Source organism: Dermacentor albipictus, chromosome 8, assembly GCF_038994185.2.
Source record: "Dermacentor albipictus isolate Rhodes 1998 colony chromosome 8, USDA_Dalb.pri_finalv2, whole genome shotgun sequence".
Classification (NCBI taxonomy): Eukaryota; Metazoa; Arthropoda; class Arachnida; order Ixodida; family Ixodidae; genus Dermacentor; species Dermacentor albipictus.
Window position 1 is genome coordinate 69,537,950 of NC_091828.1, and position 16,531 is coordinate 69,554,480.

General features: G+C 45.9%; 2 protein-coding genes across 9 annotated transcripts in view; both read left to right on the forward strand.

The window, feature by feature from the left end:
* Positions 1-16,531, forward strand: part of LOC135914492 (kielin/chordin-like protein) — a 584,091-nt gene that overhangs the window by 125,764 nt on the left and 441,796 nt on the right. The window lies entirely within an intron of this gene.
* The window catches only part of LOC135914491 (multiple epidermal growth factor-like domains protein 10), a 164,316-nt gene that overhangs the window by 67,292 nt on the left and 80,493 nt on the right, over positions 1-16,531 (forward strand). For all 7 annotated transcript variants that reach the window (XM_070523573.1, XM_070523574.1, XM_070523578.1 and 4 more), the window contains exon 7: positions 11,036-11,185. In XM_070523573.1, the coding sequence (XP_070379674.1) occupies positions 11,036-11,185 (150 nt within the window). The remainder of the gene's footprint in view (positions 1-11,035; positions 11,186-16,531) is intronic.

Consider the following 16,531-nt stretch of genomic DNA (forward strand, 5'->3'; position numbering starts at 1 on the left):
AAGAACCATTACTGAAAATTTAATTAACGTAGCTTTGCTAATTACGCAAACAACTTCTCAACTTACCCCGCATCTAGAGATTACCAATCAGAACACTCGAATGATAAAATGATGTCAACATTGTTTGTATCGTTTCAATAGTTTTGTTTCGTGCAGTTAAAAGCAGCCGGCATATTGATGGTGTTGTAGACTTCTTATAAAGTAAGTGTGAAAGCTTGGACAGGCTATCTTGGCACAAATCAACTTCATGAGCTTGAGCACATGTGCCCAACCTTGCACGACTGCCTTTACAACCGATTCTCATACATTATACAAGAAGCACCTCAGCGCTACGGTACATCCCACAAGGTGTACGGGTACATTGTGCGCGCTCCCGATTTCTCGGTTTCTGAGCATTGCAAAAGGATAGACAGTTGGGCGAGTTGGTACGGTAACATGATTTTGGCTTCTAGCGCGAAGTGAAACACGGACACAGAAAGGAGCAGACAGGACGAGCGCTAAACCCAAATTCTGAGCATTGGTGGCATCAGGCTCGCTTTCCTGGCATCATAAGGAATAAAAACTGCTGCCTGGAGGAAAGCATTGGGTACATTTTCAGTACTTTGTAACATATGGATCAGCACGGATGTGTACGTTAGAACGAAAAGTATTGAAAAATTAAGATGAGGATTTCACTGGATGTACTTTAGCTGTCTAATGATAAGATCTAAAGAAAGAATACTGTGATTTTGTGACAATGAATGCTGACATGAAATATGAGCTCCGACACAGTACCCGTGGTGGAAGTGGCCCCTGGACCACTGGGATACATTGAACCACGATACGCTGGTTTGGTAAATACCAGTAATTGGAAAGTGGTTCGCGCTTGAATTTCCTTTATGTCGGCGCCGCTGTGAAGTGTTGAGGGCCCTTTTTAAACCACAAGCACTATGTTTCAGCTAATATTGAAAGCAGTTGTATTCTCTATTATAGGGGGCGGGGGGGGGCGCTTTTTTTAGCGTCTAACCACAGTTCCAAAGTTATCAGTTAGCTCAAGACGCGCCTGCATGTGTTTCTAATATCCAGTATGTTGTCACGGATTTAATAGCGAAAGAGTGTTATCTTATCAGATTGCGCGCGTGAAGCGAATACTGGCGTACATGATCCATCACATTTGAGGACCCGAGATTGCGCTGCAATGTACGAGCATTTCAGTCTGACGAACTGACGCCTTGATCCGTAGATCGGAATCAGAGGAAGCACTTTGCGCGCAGCCATCGTTGCACTTTGAGCGTTTTCTTTTCCAGCGCAAGATCACCTTATAATGAGTTGTATTCGTGACTCACTCTTTCGAAGTGTTTTGTTCTTGACATCCCTACAATGTGAGAGTATAGAGGCGCTCCATCTTCATTGAGTGAATACTTGGAAACAGACTAGGCCTTTTCTTGCCTGTGCGTTTACACATTTACCGCACCAATTTGTTTTTATAACGTAATTTAGGAGGCTGTAAAGCACAGTAACCTTTTATTAACAGGAAGCTTTAATAACACAGAAAATTTAAATGCTTATAGTCGGCTTTCACCTCATGGTAAGGAATTTCAATAAATATATCTTTATGATAATTAAATGCCTATCCTATTGACAACGTTTAATCTGAGTTCCTCTTTGCAAGCTGATACAGACTTGCAGGTGGTTCGTATTCGGGACCCTCAACATATGTCTAACCGTCAAACAATGAGTTATTCTGAATGTTTCATTTCAGGAAGGCGTGTTACCCTCTTATCTTTCATTCCCGTTACCCGCCGTGGTTGCTCAGTGGCTATGGTGTTCGGCTGCTGAGCACGAGGTCGCGGGATCGAATCCCGGCCACGGCGGCCGCATTTCGATGGAGACGAAAACACCCGTGTACCTATATTTAGGGGCACGTTAAAGAACTCCAGGTGGTCAAAATTCCCGGAGTCCTCCACGTCGGCGTGCCTCATAATCAGAAAGTGGTTTTGGCACGTAATACCCCATAATAAAAATAATACTCATTCCCGTCCGCAAACACGCATAAGACGAAAGGGCTGCATGAAGAGCGTCGTTAGTCCAAACCAACGAGCTACCGTAACTCACCTCCCTTATATCGCTGTCATTTAGGCTTAAAAAGAAATATATATATTTTAAATCGACGCATCACGAATCCAAAAAGAGCTGTCCGTGACCAGCCCAGCTAGGTTTCTTTCATTTCGTATTTCGTAGTAGCGGCTAATAGTAGCTCACGAAGCAGAGCACTGAGTGTGGATATGGCAGAGAAGGTGTTCTATATACTGTCTCGTCACCCACCGAAAATTGCCCGCCGTGCTACTGGCCATTCCTAGAAAATTGTATATGTGACGCCCAGCCATTTGCAACACCGCAACTTTGTTTTGCGATTGGAGAGTCCAGGTGCGAGACAAGGCGGTTATGAAGATAAAGGCACGCTGTGTTCTGCAGTAACTTAGGAATGCATGAATGAATGCCTTCATTTATTGAGAAAAAAGAAGAGCAATCATCAGTGGAAGCACGTCTCAGCAGATTGGGAAAGAAGCGGGGGACAAAGAGGAAAAGCTGGAGCTCGGGTGGCAGGCGAAGTCGCAGTTTAAAGGCGAGAGAATATAAGCAAGAGTGGGTGAAACCATTTGAATTCCAGTGGAGATGTGTGATGTGCCGAGTAAATGGTTGGAGTCACCACCCAGCATCCGTCCTTTGCGGTAGTATAAGCACCCGCCGTTCTTGGTAACAAACGTTTACTGAAAACCAATCTTCGCAATTAATTATTCATCAGCCATACCTCGCCACGTATTTCTTAGTGGCAGGGTCAGTGGATTTCAACTACGCTGTCGCGACAAGTTACGACCATAACGTGACGCTTGCGGTTACGGTTGCCATATTCGTGACTCTTACTAATGCGCGAATAATATAAACTTGAATTACTGCACAGGTTATTGAACAGACATTTTACAACCGCGTTTCTCACCTTACATACGCTCAACGCAAGCACCATTGCAGCATGTTGCAGTGCGCGTCCCTTCAAGACAGAGACGAAAACAAAAGAACGCGTTAGAAGACAGGGTACCGACTTGGGCCTCGTGGCAAACATATCCAAGCCAACAATATTTCCTCGACGGCAAAATCATCACCACCCACACTCTCACGTGGTTCCCCGCTCACATGGGATCCATCACGGGAGGCCCCAGAAACCTCAACGAGCTGGCCCACTCCAAGGCGCGAGGTCTCACTTTCCGCGACCATGGAGAACTCCAACGCCGGCCCGCAGCGGTGGAGAATAGAGATCAACCGACCACATATAACGAAATTGCGCAGCACTTTTATCTCGGCAGGAGAGAGTTTCCCCTTCCACACAAGAAGTTAAATAGAGCGCAGGCATTGACCCTCAGATTACTGCAAACAGGCTCTTATCCCAGCCCGGCTTTATTCCACAAAATTTATCCCGACACCTATGCCACTAGTTCTTGCAGGCATTGCAATGACATCGCTAGCCTAGATCATATGCTCTGGCGTTGCCCCTCGTTACGAGGCACAGAGGAAATCAATGAAGAAAAGTGGCTCTCCGCTATCAAGAGCCCTGATGCTGGGGTGCAACTATGGGCTGTCCAGAGGGCCCACGATGCGGCGGTCGGGCAAGGCCTGGCTGTCCCAACGTGGGAGCGGCCCGCAGCGCGCTGAGTCGCGTACCTCAGGACCTTATTAAAGTTTCGCATCCATCCATCCAATACGAAGGCCCAATGCGGGCGTTTCATAGGGGGGGATTCATAAAAAAAAAACTTAACAATATACAACACAGAATATAAACGGCTGAAAACAGGAATAAACAAGCTAATCAGCGAGGTAAAAATTAATAGGCAAGAAAATGGCTAAGAACAGGTAATGAAAAAAATGCACATGTAGCAAATCCCACAAAACAAAACAAAAATCGCACTTTCAGAAGTTACAAAACATGTCATCTAACATTCCACGGAACGTTACGGCCCCCACGCACACACTGAAAAAAAAACGAAAAAAAAACGCACATCATTCTACAGTGGAGTTTTCTAAGTATGGACCAAAGAGCTGTATGAAGTGATGATGTTCCAGCGATAGCCGCAATGCTAGAAGGAAGCGAATTCCACTCTTCAATAGCCAGGACCAAAGGTGAGTATTTGTATCGTTCTGTCCGAGCGAAAATGGGTTTAGTCTTCTTCATGTTATCTACACGAGCCGGTGTGTGCGGCACCGCGAGAAGATGTGAACTTGCGAATGGTGTGGTGCTGTGGTAGAAAGTATGGAGAAAAGGTAAATGGCTCAGTTTTCTGCGCATGACCAGAGGCGGGAGATGGAGCAATATTTTCAGTACTGTTACACATTGATACCGAGAGTAACGGAAAAGGATGAATCGAGCAGCCTTGTTTTGTATAGACTCCAATATGTTAACAAGATAGGTATAATGAGGGTTTCAGATCACGGATGCGTATTCATCACAGGCCTGATTAGCATGTTGAATGCATATAGCTTTGTATCCTGGTTGGCTTGGTGTAGTCGGCGTGTAAGAAGACCAAGTTTTGTTATGTCTTTGGTAGTAATCACTTCAATATGAGTGCTCCAGGATAAATACGAGCTAAAATTTACACCGAGGTATTTTGCCGACGCTGAAGTTTCAATGATAGTATTATTAACTGTGTGGGCATTAGGAATTGTCTTAGCAGCGGAAGTAAACTTGAGATGTATAGTTGTGTCTGCGTTAATTACCATCTGCCCTGCCGCACCAATGAGTTAGCTCATCAAGATCAGTCTGGAGTGCAATGACTTTAACAATCATGCCGTCGTTTCTATGCAAAGAGGTTATGTATTTAAACTTCTGGAGTGACAGTCCAATCCGCCACCTACGGGAGCGCGTGAAGCCGCCAGCGGCCATATTGTTAGAGGAAAAGGAGCACAGCTACAGTACGTGGCTGCGCTATACGCGCGACGCAACTCTGCTTGCGGTTCTGCGATGAAAATTAAAATGAGACCCCTTTAGGAAGTATATCAGTCCGGCATTGTGTGTCGCTGTTGTCAAAAAAAAATGTCATGGTGGAGGGTGCCTTGTGTTCTGTGTACAATATGTTGCGAGAACTGAAAAACAGTCGTTTCCTGTTTTCATCATTCAGTAACCTGCCGCGTGCATCGGCACTGTGATGCCCTTTCGTCGATACGTGGTGCCGGGCCGTATTAACAAAACTTGACCTTGAAATATAGCATCCTTATGCATTTCTTAAAAAAATCACTATTTGTGCCAATGAGCGTTTTTGCTTTAAACCTACAAAACAAGAAAAATATTCAACGGTAGGTCTCATTTTTGTCCGGCGTTGCAGTTCTAGCTGAAAAGAGTTGGTGAAAGCAAATTTACAATAAAGCTAAGGCGACCCACCATCTGCACGAAGCCGCAAGCCTACGTGCGCTCCAATGAGAGTAACCTGCAAAGGTTAAGGTCATGCGTCACTGGCGGCTCAAGTAATCTTTACTTGTTTTTTCGTTTCTGCATCCGTTCTTCCTGCGTCTGCGGCAAAAACGAGAAGTGGGAAGGCAGATAAACGGAAATTGGTGGAGGCAGGTGGTAGCGTAATGGTTAGAGTGCCCTTCTCCCAAATGCAAGATGCTGCATTTGGGAGATGGGCTCGAATCCCGGTGGTTTGTATGGGAAGACAGCTTTATGTGCGCTCTGGTGACTGCGACGCTCAGAATTAGGCGGCACCCTGACGACAGCGGTCGCCGTCAACGTAACAGAATAAGCGGGTGTGCAATGTCCCACTTAAAGCCGAAAGTACATTCAGAGGAAATACACTATGCTCTTGTCGACAAAAAAAAAGTGATGAGTAACGAGCGGTGTTGTTGAGCGAAGCTGTAGACCGATAATGTCTCCATTGACAGGACCAAGCTCCAATCCCGGTGCTCAGCGGAAATGTACGTCGACAGCATGTCAACTAGCGTGTTATTGATACTTCATTAAGGTCGTTGCGTGTTTGTGCTGTGTCTAGCAGGAGCGAGTAGTAGAGGAGATGACATTGGAGAGAAGGCGGTGAGCGAAGCCCGCGAAAAGTAATTGAGGATAGCCATATTGAACGTCGACGCAGTGTTGAAGAAAGCCTGCGACTTCAGTTGCTCAGCCAACAGAAAGGCTTGAGTGGTAGCATACCGCTAGACGTATATGGTAACCACAGCGATAGACACACACTTTGCGGAAGTAAACAGAGCAAAGGCACGTAGTGAATTGGCCGCCCTTTTCGAGCTCTGGTATATGGTAACCAAATAATATATGCTAACCCAAATGAATGAGCGTGGTCATACTTGCGCGACATGCCATGGTGGCCTGCCACCAGGACATCATGAAGTTGCAGCGATGACAGTTTTCATTGGGTACTTGAGAATAAAAACGAGCACATCACAGACGTCCGAAGGATGTTTCTACGGTATAAGAGCACATCGCTCTCCTCCCCCCTCCCCGCCCAAATAACTAAATCACGAATATAAGCTTACGAATAGGGGCATCATAAGATCGAGCACTGGGGCGCCTGTTGATCTTGTTAAGGATGACCTCAGCGTTTCATTCAGTTGGAGTTACGTTTATTTGCATCACAATGGCGGGCGTAATCAGGCAAACATTGACAACATTTGATTAGAGTGTGCCTGACTACTCTGTGGAGATTACTTTTAACAATGACAACAAACACAGAAAGCTTTGCTTACATCGATTCGCACATACGTGGGATCCGCATAATCTTGTGACTATCAATTTAGATGCTTCAGCATGGCGCTCATTAACGCAACATTTCCATCCACAGTGAGCAAAAGCGGCTGTCGTATCCACAGTAGAATTGATTTAAATGGCTTTAATCCCATGGACATTATATCGTCGCCAACTTCCGTGGGATTGGAGTCGTCAAAATGGGATACAGGTGACAGGGAAATAAGGAGGTTGATGAACGGCAAGAAGGCGGAAGCTTGCACAAGACCTCAGTGATTTAAAATGACTTTTTGAGCAGCTTGGTCAGGGGGCCATGCAATCGTTTCCACGTCTATTACAAATCCTCCAAAATATTAACAGAGGCCGACAAAAATGCGGGCATTTTGGAAAAAGTGATACCGCTGGAAATTTCAGTACAGCATTAGCCTAAATATAAAAGATGACTTAAAAATAAGAAACCATAACGTTGACAGGGTGGCCCAATTCTGGCACAAATAAATCGGCTGTTGAAGCACTTCAGTTGAAACGCAATGGTGCGAAATAAGGCGAGAATGTCGGCAAGCGTTGAACAAAGGTCAAGTAGGTCCTGTGGCCGACGCCAGCGCTCGGCTGCTGTCAAGCGACTGCACGTATTAGCGAGATGCCTGGTCGTCAGTAGTCAGTCAGTCAGTCAGTCAGTCAGTGTTTTATTTTCACCAAACAAAAACATTAGTGAAAAGGGAAGACGGCGAAAAAGCTGCGGATACTGCAGCTTGAGTTACAGTATGATTCGGGTCTGAAATATTGGAAGTGGACTCCATCACATTGAATACAGGGCATTCTACGGTGTCATTCTTGGACAGATGGTACCCATTCTCGCGCAATGAGGATGGAAACAAATTGTCTCACGTGCCGGCTGTCACCTTCCTCCTACTGCCAACATTCCTTTCCCTCCGTAGTTGCTAAGCTTTTATTGGGTTCGGCTGCTAATCACGTGGTCTCGGGATCGAATCCGAACCACGGCAGACGTATTTCAATGGGCGTCAAATGCGAAAACCCGCGTACTTAGGGTTAGGCGCGCGTTAAAAATCCCAAGTGATCTAAATGATTCCCGAATCCTCCACTACGGCGTGCCTCATAATGAAATCGTGGTTTTGGCAAGTAAATCCTCATAATGCGTTATGTAACATTCGTTAAGAATCTCCTGGGCAGTCGCACAACTTTTGAATACAAATAAGTGTCGGTAGTTGCACGTGAAGTCTTTGAATATGTCATCATTATCATCATCATCATCATCAAACTGGTTACGCCCATTGCAGGGCAAAGACCTCTGCCATACTTCTCCAACAACCCCGGTCATCTACTAATTGTGGCCATGTCGTCCCTGCAAACTTCTTAATCTCATCCGCCCACCTAACTTTCTGCCGCCCCCTGCTACGCTTCCCTTCCCCTGGAATCCAGTCCGTGCATAATAGCTGTGTCTTACCAGTACTCGCCCTACGGGGCAGAAACTTGGAGGCTTGTGAAAAGGATTCTACTTAAATTGTGGACGAGGCAACGAGCTATTGAAAGAAGAATGATGGGTGTAACCTAAAGCGATGAGAAAAGAGCAGATTGGGTGAGGGAACAAACTCGAGTTAATGACATCTTAGTTGAAACCAAGAAAAAGAAATGGGCAAGGGCAGGACATGTAATGAGGAGGGAAGATAACCGATGGTCATTAAGGATTGAATATGTGGATAGCCTTTATAGCGTTCGATAGCTGCTAGTCTACATTGCGGCTATATAATAAAGACGGAACGGCAACATGGTAAAGAATGTGGAGAACATACATCCCACATATATTACTGCACAATAATTTTAAATAGCGTTCTTGCTTAACGCACGTGGATAACCGCCATAGGAGACTACTTTGGAAACTAACTGCAAGTACTGTATATGTCGTACCCAAAGGTGTACCTGGCCTGGTGGCCAGTAAATGTGACCTAATATTGCGAGCAGCTTCGGCCATAAAATGCTAACGGATGACGACACAGACTGAAGTGACTAGCGCAAGAGTGGACAGGGGACACTAAAGACGCTACAAGGACAAGCGCCCAGTTGGAAATTTGCGCTTATCCTTGTCGCCTCTTCAGTGTCCCGTGTCCGCTCTTGCGCTCTCTCGTTAGCATGGAATACGAACTAGCCCCCTCGCACAGCCTGCGACGACACGGGGACAGTTTGCTCAACTCTTGTTTCGTGACTTTTGTGTCAAGGTCAAAAACCAACATATCCATGTATATGTCTTAATACTGAAGCACATCTAGATTTGCAGCTGCGGCGATAGCCTATGAGTGTGCATTGAAATTCGCTAGTGAAATAATTGTATGCACCTTAACGAATTTGATAGGGGAAAATCAAAATCCATCCCCGACGGCGTCTCTAGTAGGCGCTGTGCGATGTTTGGACGTCAGCAATGTCTGCCGACTGAAGAAAGGCTGCCCCGAAGTGCTTCTGACGGTTAGGCTACCTTCTTTACTCCGTAGAATGAAAAAAAGAAAAAGAAAAGGAAAAGAAAAGACAACAAAAAGAAGAACCGCACCAAAAGCCCAGAATCAACATTTGCTCGTCGCGAGTAAACGCTGGAAGACGAGTAATTTCCAGTGACGAGCGAATACGCTTGATCAAGAACACTGATAACGCCGGCGGGACAAGCATTGTGGACAAGTTCAATGCGCAGGGATAGCTTTTACTTTTTTTTCTTTTTGTTTGGTTGACGTCATCACGCGCCACCGCGGCAAGTTTGAAAAGAATAAGGTGAGTACGCCCCGTGGTGGCGCTCACGCGAACTAAACCCTTGTGTCCAGAAAACCTGGATACGGTGCCACAAAGGAACCTGCCTGCTCGGGTGTCCTTAAACCACATATGCTACCTCTTATCTCATTTAGCTTTAGGCTATAAGGAATTTCATTTTAGGGATGCAAGGCCAAGTTCAACCGTTCAACCTCTTTTCAGCACATAATTACTGATACCCTTAATCTGTCGACTGTTTGTCTATAGCGAAATGGGACGACGTTTTCCGCGGCACCGACGTTGGCAAGGCAACGTTGGCACGTTGGCGACGTTGGCAACGTTGTTGTTTTTTTGCACACCGACTTTTAAGCGCGTATAGCAAATGTTTTCCTCACAAAATTAGAGAATGGCCGCGCAAGGCCGGAAAACCTCGGCTTACATAAGAGCGCCTAAAAGCTATAAAACCTTAAAGTGCACTCTACGAGTGCTTCTACGGCGAAGCTCTATATTCCTAGACGAAAGACTCGTGGTTCGACCACAGAAACCCTACTGCGGGGCTATGAGCCATTGTTTAGGAGGGTATGTGCCATTCCATTCATCTTACGTCACGGGTGGACAAGTTTCTCGTTGGGTTGGCATAGAAATGCTTACGCATATAGAACATATGCGTTCATCAACGTATCATTCCAGGGAAGAGACACAGTGGGGAACGGGGTTTAAGGCAACATCATGATGACATAATTATCTCACAGCAAAGCTGGGGCGCGCCATTGGCTTCGCCGGCAGTGACGTCGTTTATCTCTCGCTGCAGAGCGCGCTCGCAGCGATCTCCCTCCGAGTGCGTAAGAGGTTCAAAAATGGCTCCCTGTCTTTAAGTAAACTAAATGTGCGGACGCGGTGTGTAACTTGGTAATTGCAGCACATAACCGCGTCATAAACACTATTGGATGGGTCCATGACAGCTTCCACTGCAAAAAATTACCTATATATAAATAAGCACGGAGTTTGTACCTCGCTGGATAGCTTCTATATACATTAAAGACTATTCCGATTATCCACAACTCCTTATTTTGTTACCCTGATGACGGCGAAATACGCGCGTGGTCACTGTGTGAATATGCAGTTGAACAAATTTGCCTGATTCTATATTTCATGGGTTGGATTTGCACATGCAATGGGGATATTTTAAATCAGTTTATTTTTTTCTCATTGAATAGCGGCAAATACTCAGTGAAACAAAACCAGGTAACCGTGTTGGCATCAAAAATGTTCAATGAGAAGCGCCACATACACAGTGGCAGATAGACAGTGAAAGAAGCTGATACAACGATCGTTTTGATGCCACTTCTTTAACTATAGCAGCCTGTGCGTTACCCATAAACCCATGGACTACCAAGTGAACGAAGTTGACGTGAAAGAAGCTACCTGCCGATAAACAAACAAGCAGAGACACTGACAAACATGCAGCGAACTTCGTGAAAATCTCGAAGAAGGCTAATTTTATTATAACTGAAATTGTCTGCTCTCGGTTTATCCAACCAATCCCGCATTTTCTTCCCACAGCACTTGCGCTCAATGCACCTGTCCGCCCGGCGAGAAGAAGTGCCATCTTCTCGGCAACAGGTGCCATTGTATCGATGGGAAATACTACATGCCTGGTTCGGACGAATGTGTCCAAAATGAAGAGGACTGTAAGTTCGTCAGCCCGACGAGGTAAGACTCCCATTTATGTCTGTTACGAGCGTGGCAGAGACGTTGAATTTTGAAAAATTGAAGTTTTCAAGTTGAAAAAAGACGATGCCACGTTGAAACGCAAGAAGCAACTACTCGAATGTTCTGTTCTTGTCTTGTCTTGTGTCCCAGACAGTGGCGCGTACCCACTATGGGGGATTGGCCAAGAAGCAGGTGGTTTTCCGTAAGGTTAGAAGTATAGAGAAACTAGATTTGAATAGTGGAGCGTGGGACGATAGAACTATAATTTAGACTTGCAATGAAAGTATTGGTAAGAATTTTGATAAAATAAATTAACGTAAAGAAATGAAGTGATAGAAACTATCGATAATTGTAGAAAATCAGCAAGGTGCTCTTATTGTCTCTCTAATCAAATTGTAAACAGCAAGAAAAGGATCCCTGTGGCTGGTTCCCAGCGAAGTTGCCCCAAAAGAAAGAATGTTTGTTGAGGTTAGTGATAGGCGAAGTTTGGTAAATGAGTATTTTAATATTCTTCTTTGTCTTAGAAAGTGGCGGCATGAGAGAAAATAATGTTCGATAGTTTCAGGCGCACTGCAATAACATAGAGGGGACATCGCGAGACCAGACCTGTGTAAGTAAAAATTTAGAGGAGGTATACGACATCTCAATTTTGTAAAAGATACTTCCAATTGCCTTGAAGGACACCAATTAATATTCCGTGGGAAGCCAAGATGGTGGAATTCAGAACACGGTGTTAGCATGGATATAGCAGAATTTTGAGATATAGCGAAATTTCTGTACCTTGCCGCGGTGACATAAGCTTATGTCGGCAAAACAGATATAATAGCGCCGTTAAGGGATGCTCGTGCGAGTGAATCTGCCATTTCATTCAAGTGCAACCCACGATGTCCCGGTACCCAAAGCAAACATACTTTTCGTAAGTACGGAGGTATCATCGAACGAAATTTTCTTTGAATTACTGAATTTAATGATGCACTTAGTGCTGGGCATACAGATAGCAAGTCGGTCACGATGACAGCTGATCGGTTTTTTGGGGGGAGTTTTCGTAATGCTAATATATTCGCTAATAATTCTGCCTGAAATATAGCTGCGAAGTCGGGAAGGCGAAGGGTGTAGGACCATTGAAGATATTCAGAGAAGATCCCCACTCCTGCCTTCTCATTACAAACAGAAACGTCAGTAGCTACTATGTTGTCAGTGGTTAGCAGGTGCAGGTGGCCGTGTAAGATATTAATTAAATATCGCCTTGGTAATAGTTTAGGATGATTAGGAATTATGACCTCGAACTCAATTTTGAGGTCTGTAAAGGCATCATTTAATCGTAAACTTGGCGTATGGATACATCCAGTTTTTGCAACTGTGCTTGTACCAATACTATCTGAGGGCTGTGCAATCTCGACCATGATACTTAGAAAAACTCAGCAGGTTCAGTGATAAAGGCATATTGCGTACGTCTTTTTGAAAACTCATACATTTTTAAAAATTTCTGAACCGTAAGCATGCGGAATCTGCAATGTAGGGTGAGTATATGAGCTTCCTGATATAAAACAGTGTTGGCAACAAATCTAGGAAGCCCGAGGCATGACCGTAGAACTTCTCTCTCTAAAAGTAAGAGGTTTAATTTTGAAGGCGGGCCCACCGGAAAGTATCACGCAGCCGAATTCTAATATGGGCCGAACGTGCGTATTATAGATCATCAGTAAGGTATCCCTGCGTAGTCCAGAGCGACGGTGGCTGAGCCTGCGGAGCATAGCTACGGCTCGTTCTGCCTTTGTTTTAATATGTTCAATGGGACTGCGCCAGGTGAGTTTGGCATTGTAAATGACACCAAGGTATTTGACTTCGTGAACTTGAGGAATGATTTCCTGTCAGTATTGTAAAGACATTCGCATCTTTGCAGTTAATGGCAATACCAATACCACACTTTTGCTAATATTTAACGACATGCATAACCCCTCTAGCCATGTCTCCAGCATTCCTATGTAATTCTGCAAGCGACTGTTGTAGTGAATGTATATTATTTGCAGACGTGAAAAATGCGATATCGTCCGCGTAAACATAAACATGTACTTCCGGACACAAAGGAATTGCGCTTAGCAAAATATTAAATAATATTGGGTAAAGAACGGAACGCTGTGGTACACCTCTTGTCTGCTTGTGTTTGGACGTCGAAATACCGTGTTGGTAACAATAAAACTCTCTATCTCTTATAAATTCATAGATGCAAGCAGTTATATATTTTGGGATATTCGTAGACTGAAGTTTATCGAATAGAATACAATGTTCTACAGAGTCGTATGTTTTTGATACATCTAGCGTCAGCAAAGCTGCGTACTGTCGTTTGCGGCGAGCAAGTTTAACGCGGCTCTCTAAGTCTTCATGGGCGCACCATATGGAGTGGCCGGGACGAAATCCAATTTGGCAAGGACTGAGAGGGGTGTCATCCTCCATAAGATTTGTTATACGGCCGTGAAGAACTCTTTCTATTAATTTGACGACATTGGAAGTAAGAGAAATTGGTCTTATGTTGTCTAAGTCAAGTCCAGCTGATTTTTTCTTTAATAGTGGAATAATTTTAGCTACTCTCCACTCTCTGGGAACCCATGCATTCTTGAGAGAGAAATTTATTATGTTTAGGAGGTCCAGAGGCACATTATCAAATAAGACTTTTAGCATTCCTGTTGTAATTCCATCTGGACCGGGGGATGACGCTGGCAGTGAACTAATAATGCGTTCAATGTCTGTCGCTGTTATTATCTCAAAGTCGTCTGCCGAGGGAGGTTTCTTTAGGTTTAAGAGCAATTTATATTTGAAACGGTGCGCAAGCCCTTGAACAATTTTTTCAAGTGATTCCGATACTTCTTTTGTTGTTAAAACGACAGAATCGACATTCACGGGCGCCGGTATATCTTTACAAGATCTAAGAGATTTAAACAGGGCCTTTTTATTGCAAGACTTCGAAAGGTATGTGTAGTGCTTCGAACCATAAGCCTCCTTAGCTTTTGAGACTGTTCGTTTAAATGTAGTAGCTATATATGCATAATCAGCCCAATTAACAGGACTTTGGTTCAATAAAAGTTTCTTTCACGCTGCTTTTCTACGCCTAAAATCTCGCTCGCAGTCAGAATTCCACCAGGGACAATATGATCCACCCTTAGTTGATTGCACAACAAACTGAGCTTTTTTTGATGACTGTTTTAGAATGGAACCCCAAGCACCAAACACAGAAATTCAAGACCCTACTACACACAGCCAGCACCGAAACCAGAGACAACACGTTGCTGATCGGAGGGGACTTCAACGCCGCCCATCTTGCGTGGGGTTATGTGAAGGACACGGCCAAGGGACGGGACTTATTACAGGATACTCTGGACCACAAATGTGTCCTAATCACGGACCCCGCGCATCCTACCCGCATCGGCAACTCCGTAGCACGAGACACCACACCAGACCTTACGTTCATAAAAAATGACCACACGGGCAAAGTAACATGGCACAACATGGGCGCCAACCTGGGCAGTGACCACTACATCCTCGAAATTACGATACCCAACCGATTACGGAGCAACACCATTATACATAAGTGGACGGACTGGGACGAGTTCCGTAAGGGGCGCCTCACCACAGCACAAGACATCACAGAGATCGAAACCTGGACTGCGGAACTCCGCGATGCAGTGCGCTGAGCCACAAAGACCATAGAAACAGACGAGGACGCCATCATCATGGACAGCCACCTGGCCCATCTGATAGAGGCCAAACGTTCGATACAGGCGCGTTGGAAGCAGCACCGGCTGAATCGCAAATTGAGGAAGAAGGTGCCTGACTTAAATAGGGCCATTGAACAAGATTGCATGCTCCGGTGCCGTCAACAGTGGAACGAGATCTGCAACCGAGCTGACAGGGAGTTGCATCGCAGTTGTACATGGAATCTATTTCGGCACCTCCTAGACGACACAAAGACCAAGTCAACCCAGGGAGACCGCCTGGCCTGCCTCATGCACACCATCACACAACAACAAGGAAAAGACGCTGTTATCAGGAGCCTGGAAGCCAAGTATCTGCCAGACACGCCAACGGAAACCCACCCGCCGAACGGAGGGCTGCCCAACGCGTGGCTAGACCGAGACATTGCCATATCAGAGGTACGGGTAGCGCTGCACGAGCTCAACACCCAGTCAGCAGCCGGCCCAGATCTCGTTACAAACAAGATGCTACGCAACCTGGACGACGCTTCGATAGAGGCCCTAACCGATTACTTCAATGAATGCTGGCATTCAGGCAAGCTCCCCCGACAGTGGAAAACGGCAAGAACGATCCTGATTCCGAAACCGGGCAAACCACTGGACATCGGCAACCTGCGTCCCATCTCGCTGACGTCCTGCGTGGGCAAGGTACTGGAGCACGTGGTCGCCAACCGGTGGCAGGAATACCTAGAGAAGGAAGGCCTCTATCCTGACACGATGATCGGCTTCCGGCGCAGACTCAGCACACAAGATGCCATATTACAACTCAAACAAGAAATCGTTGACAACAAGACTCTAGACAGCAAAGTAATTCTGGGTCTCGATTTACAAAGTGCATTCGACAAAGTCAAACACTCAACCATATTAGGACAAGTATCAAGGCTCAACATGGGGGTAACGAGCTACAATTACATTCAGCACTTTTTGACCAACCGCACGGTGGAACTGCAGGCCGGAGACCTCAAGCTCCCCGAACACAAGCTCGGCAGTACGGGTACTCCGCAGGGTTCGGTCAAATCGCCGTTGCTCTTTAACCTCGTCATGATCGGGGTAGCGAGGGCAGTAGCGGGGACCGGCGTCCGGCATACGATCTACGCCGACGACATTACCCTGTGGGCGGCCGGCGGCACCGACGCCAGCATCGAGCAACAGCTGCAAGCGGCGGTTACCGCCATTGAGCAGCACCTTGATGGCACAGGCCTCATGTGCTCGCCCGCCAAATCCGAGTCACATCAAAATTGTGACTGCATCGGGGCAACGCATCCCCGAAGTTCCCAAGATCAGGGTCCCGGGCCTGCTGCTCAACAAGAGTGGCCGCAAAGACGAGACCATCAACAACCTTACCACCAAGGCAATGGACGCCATCAGGCTCATACATCGAGTCTCTGCACGACGGGCGGGCATGCGTGAAGACAGTCTCGTGCGCCTTGTCCAGTCGTTCGTGACCAGTCACATCGCCGACGCTGTGGCCTACCTTAGATGGCACGTCACTGACAGGACCAAGATCAACACGCTGATCAGACGGGCTTACAAGACGGCGCTGGGTTTAATGGAGACCACGAGTACAGCTCGGCTCTTGCAGCTCGGCGTCCATAACACC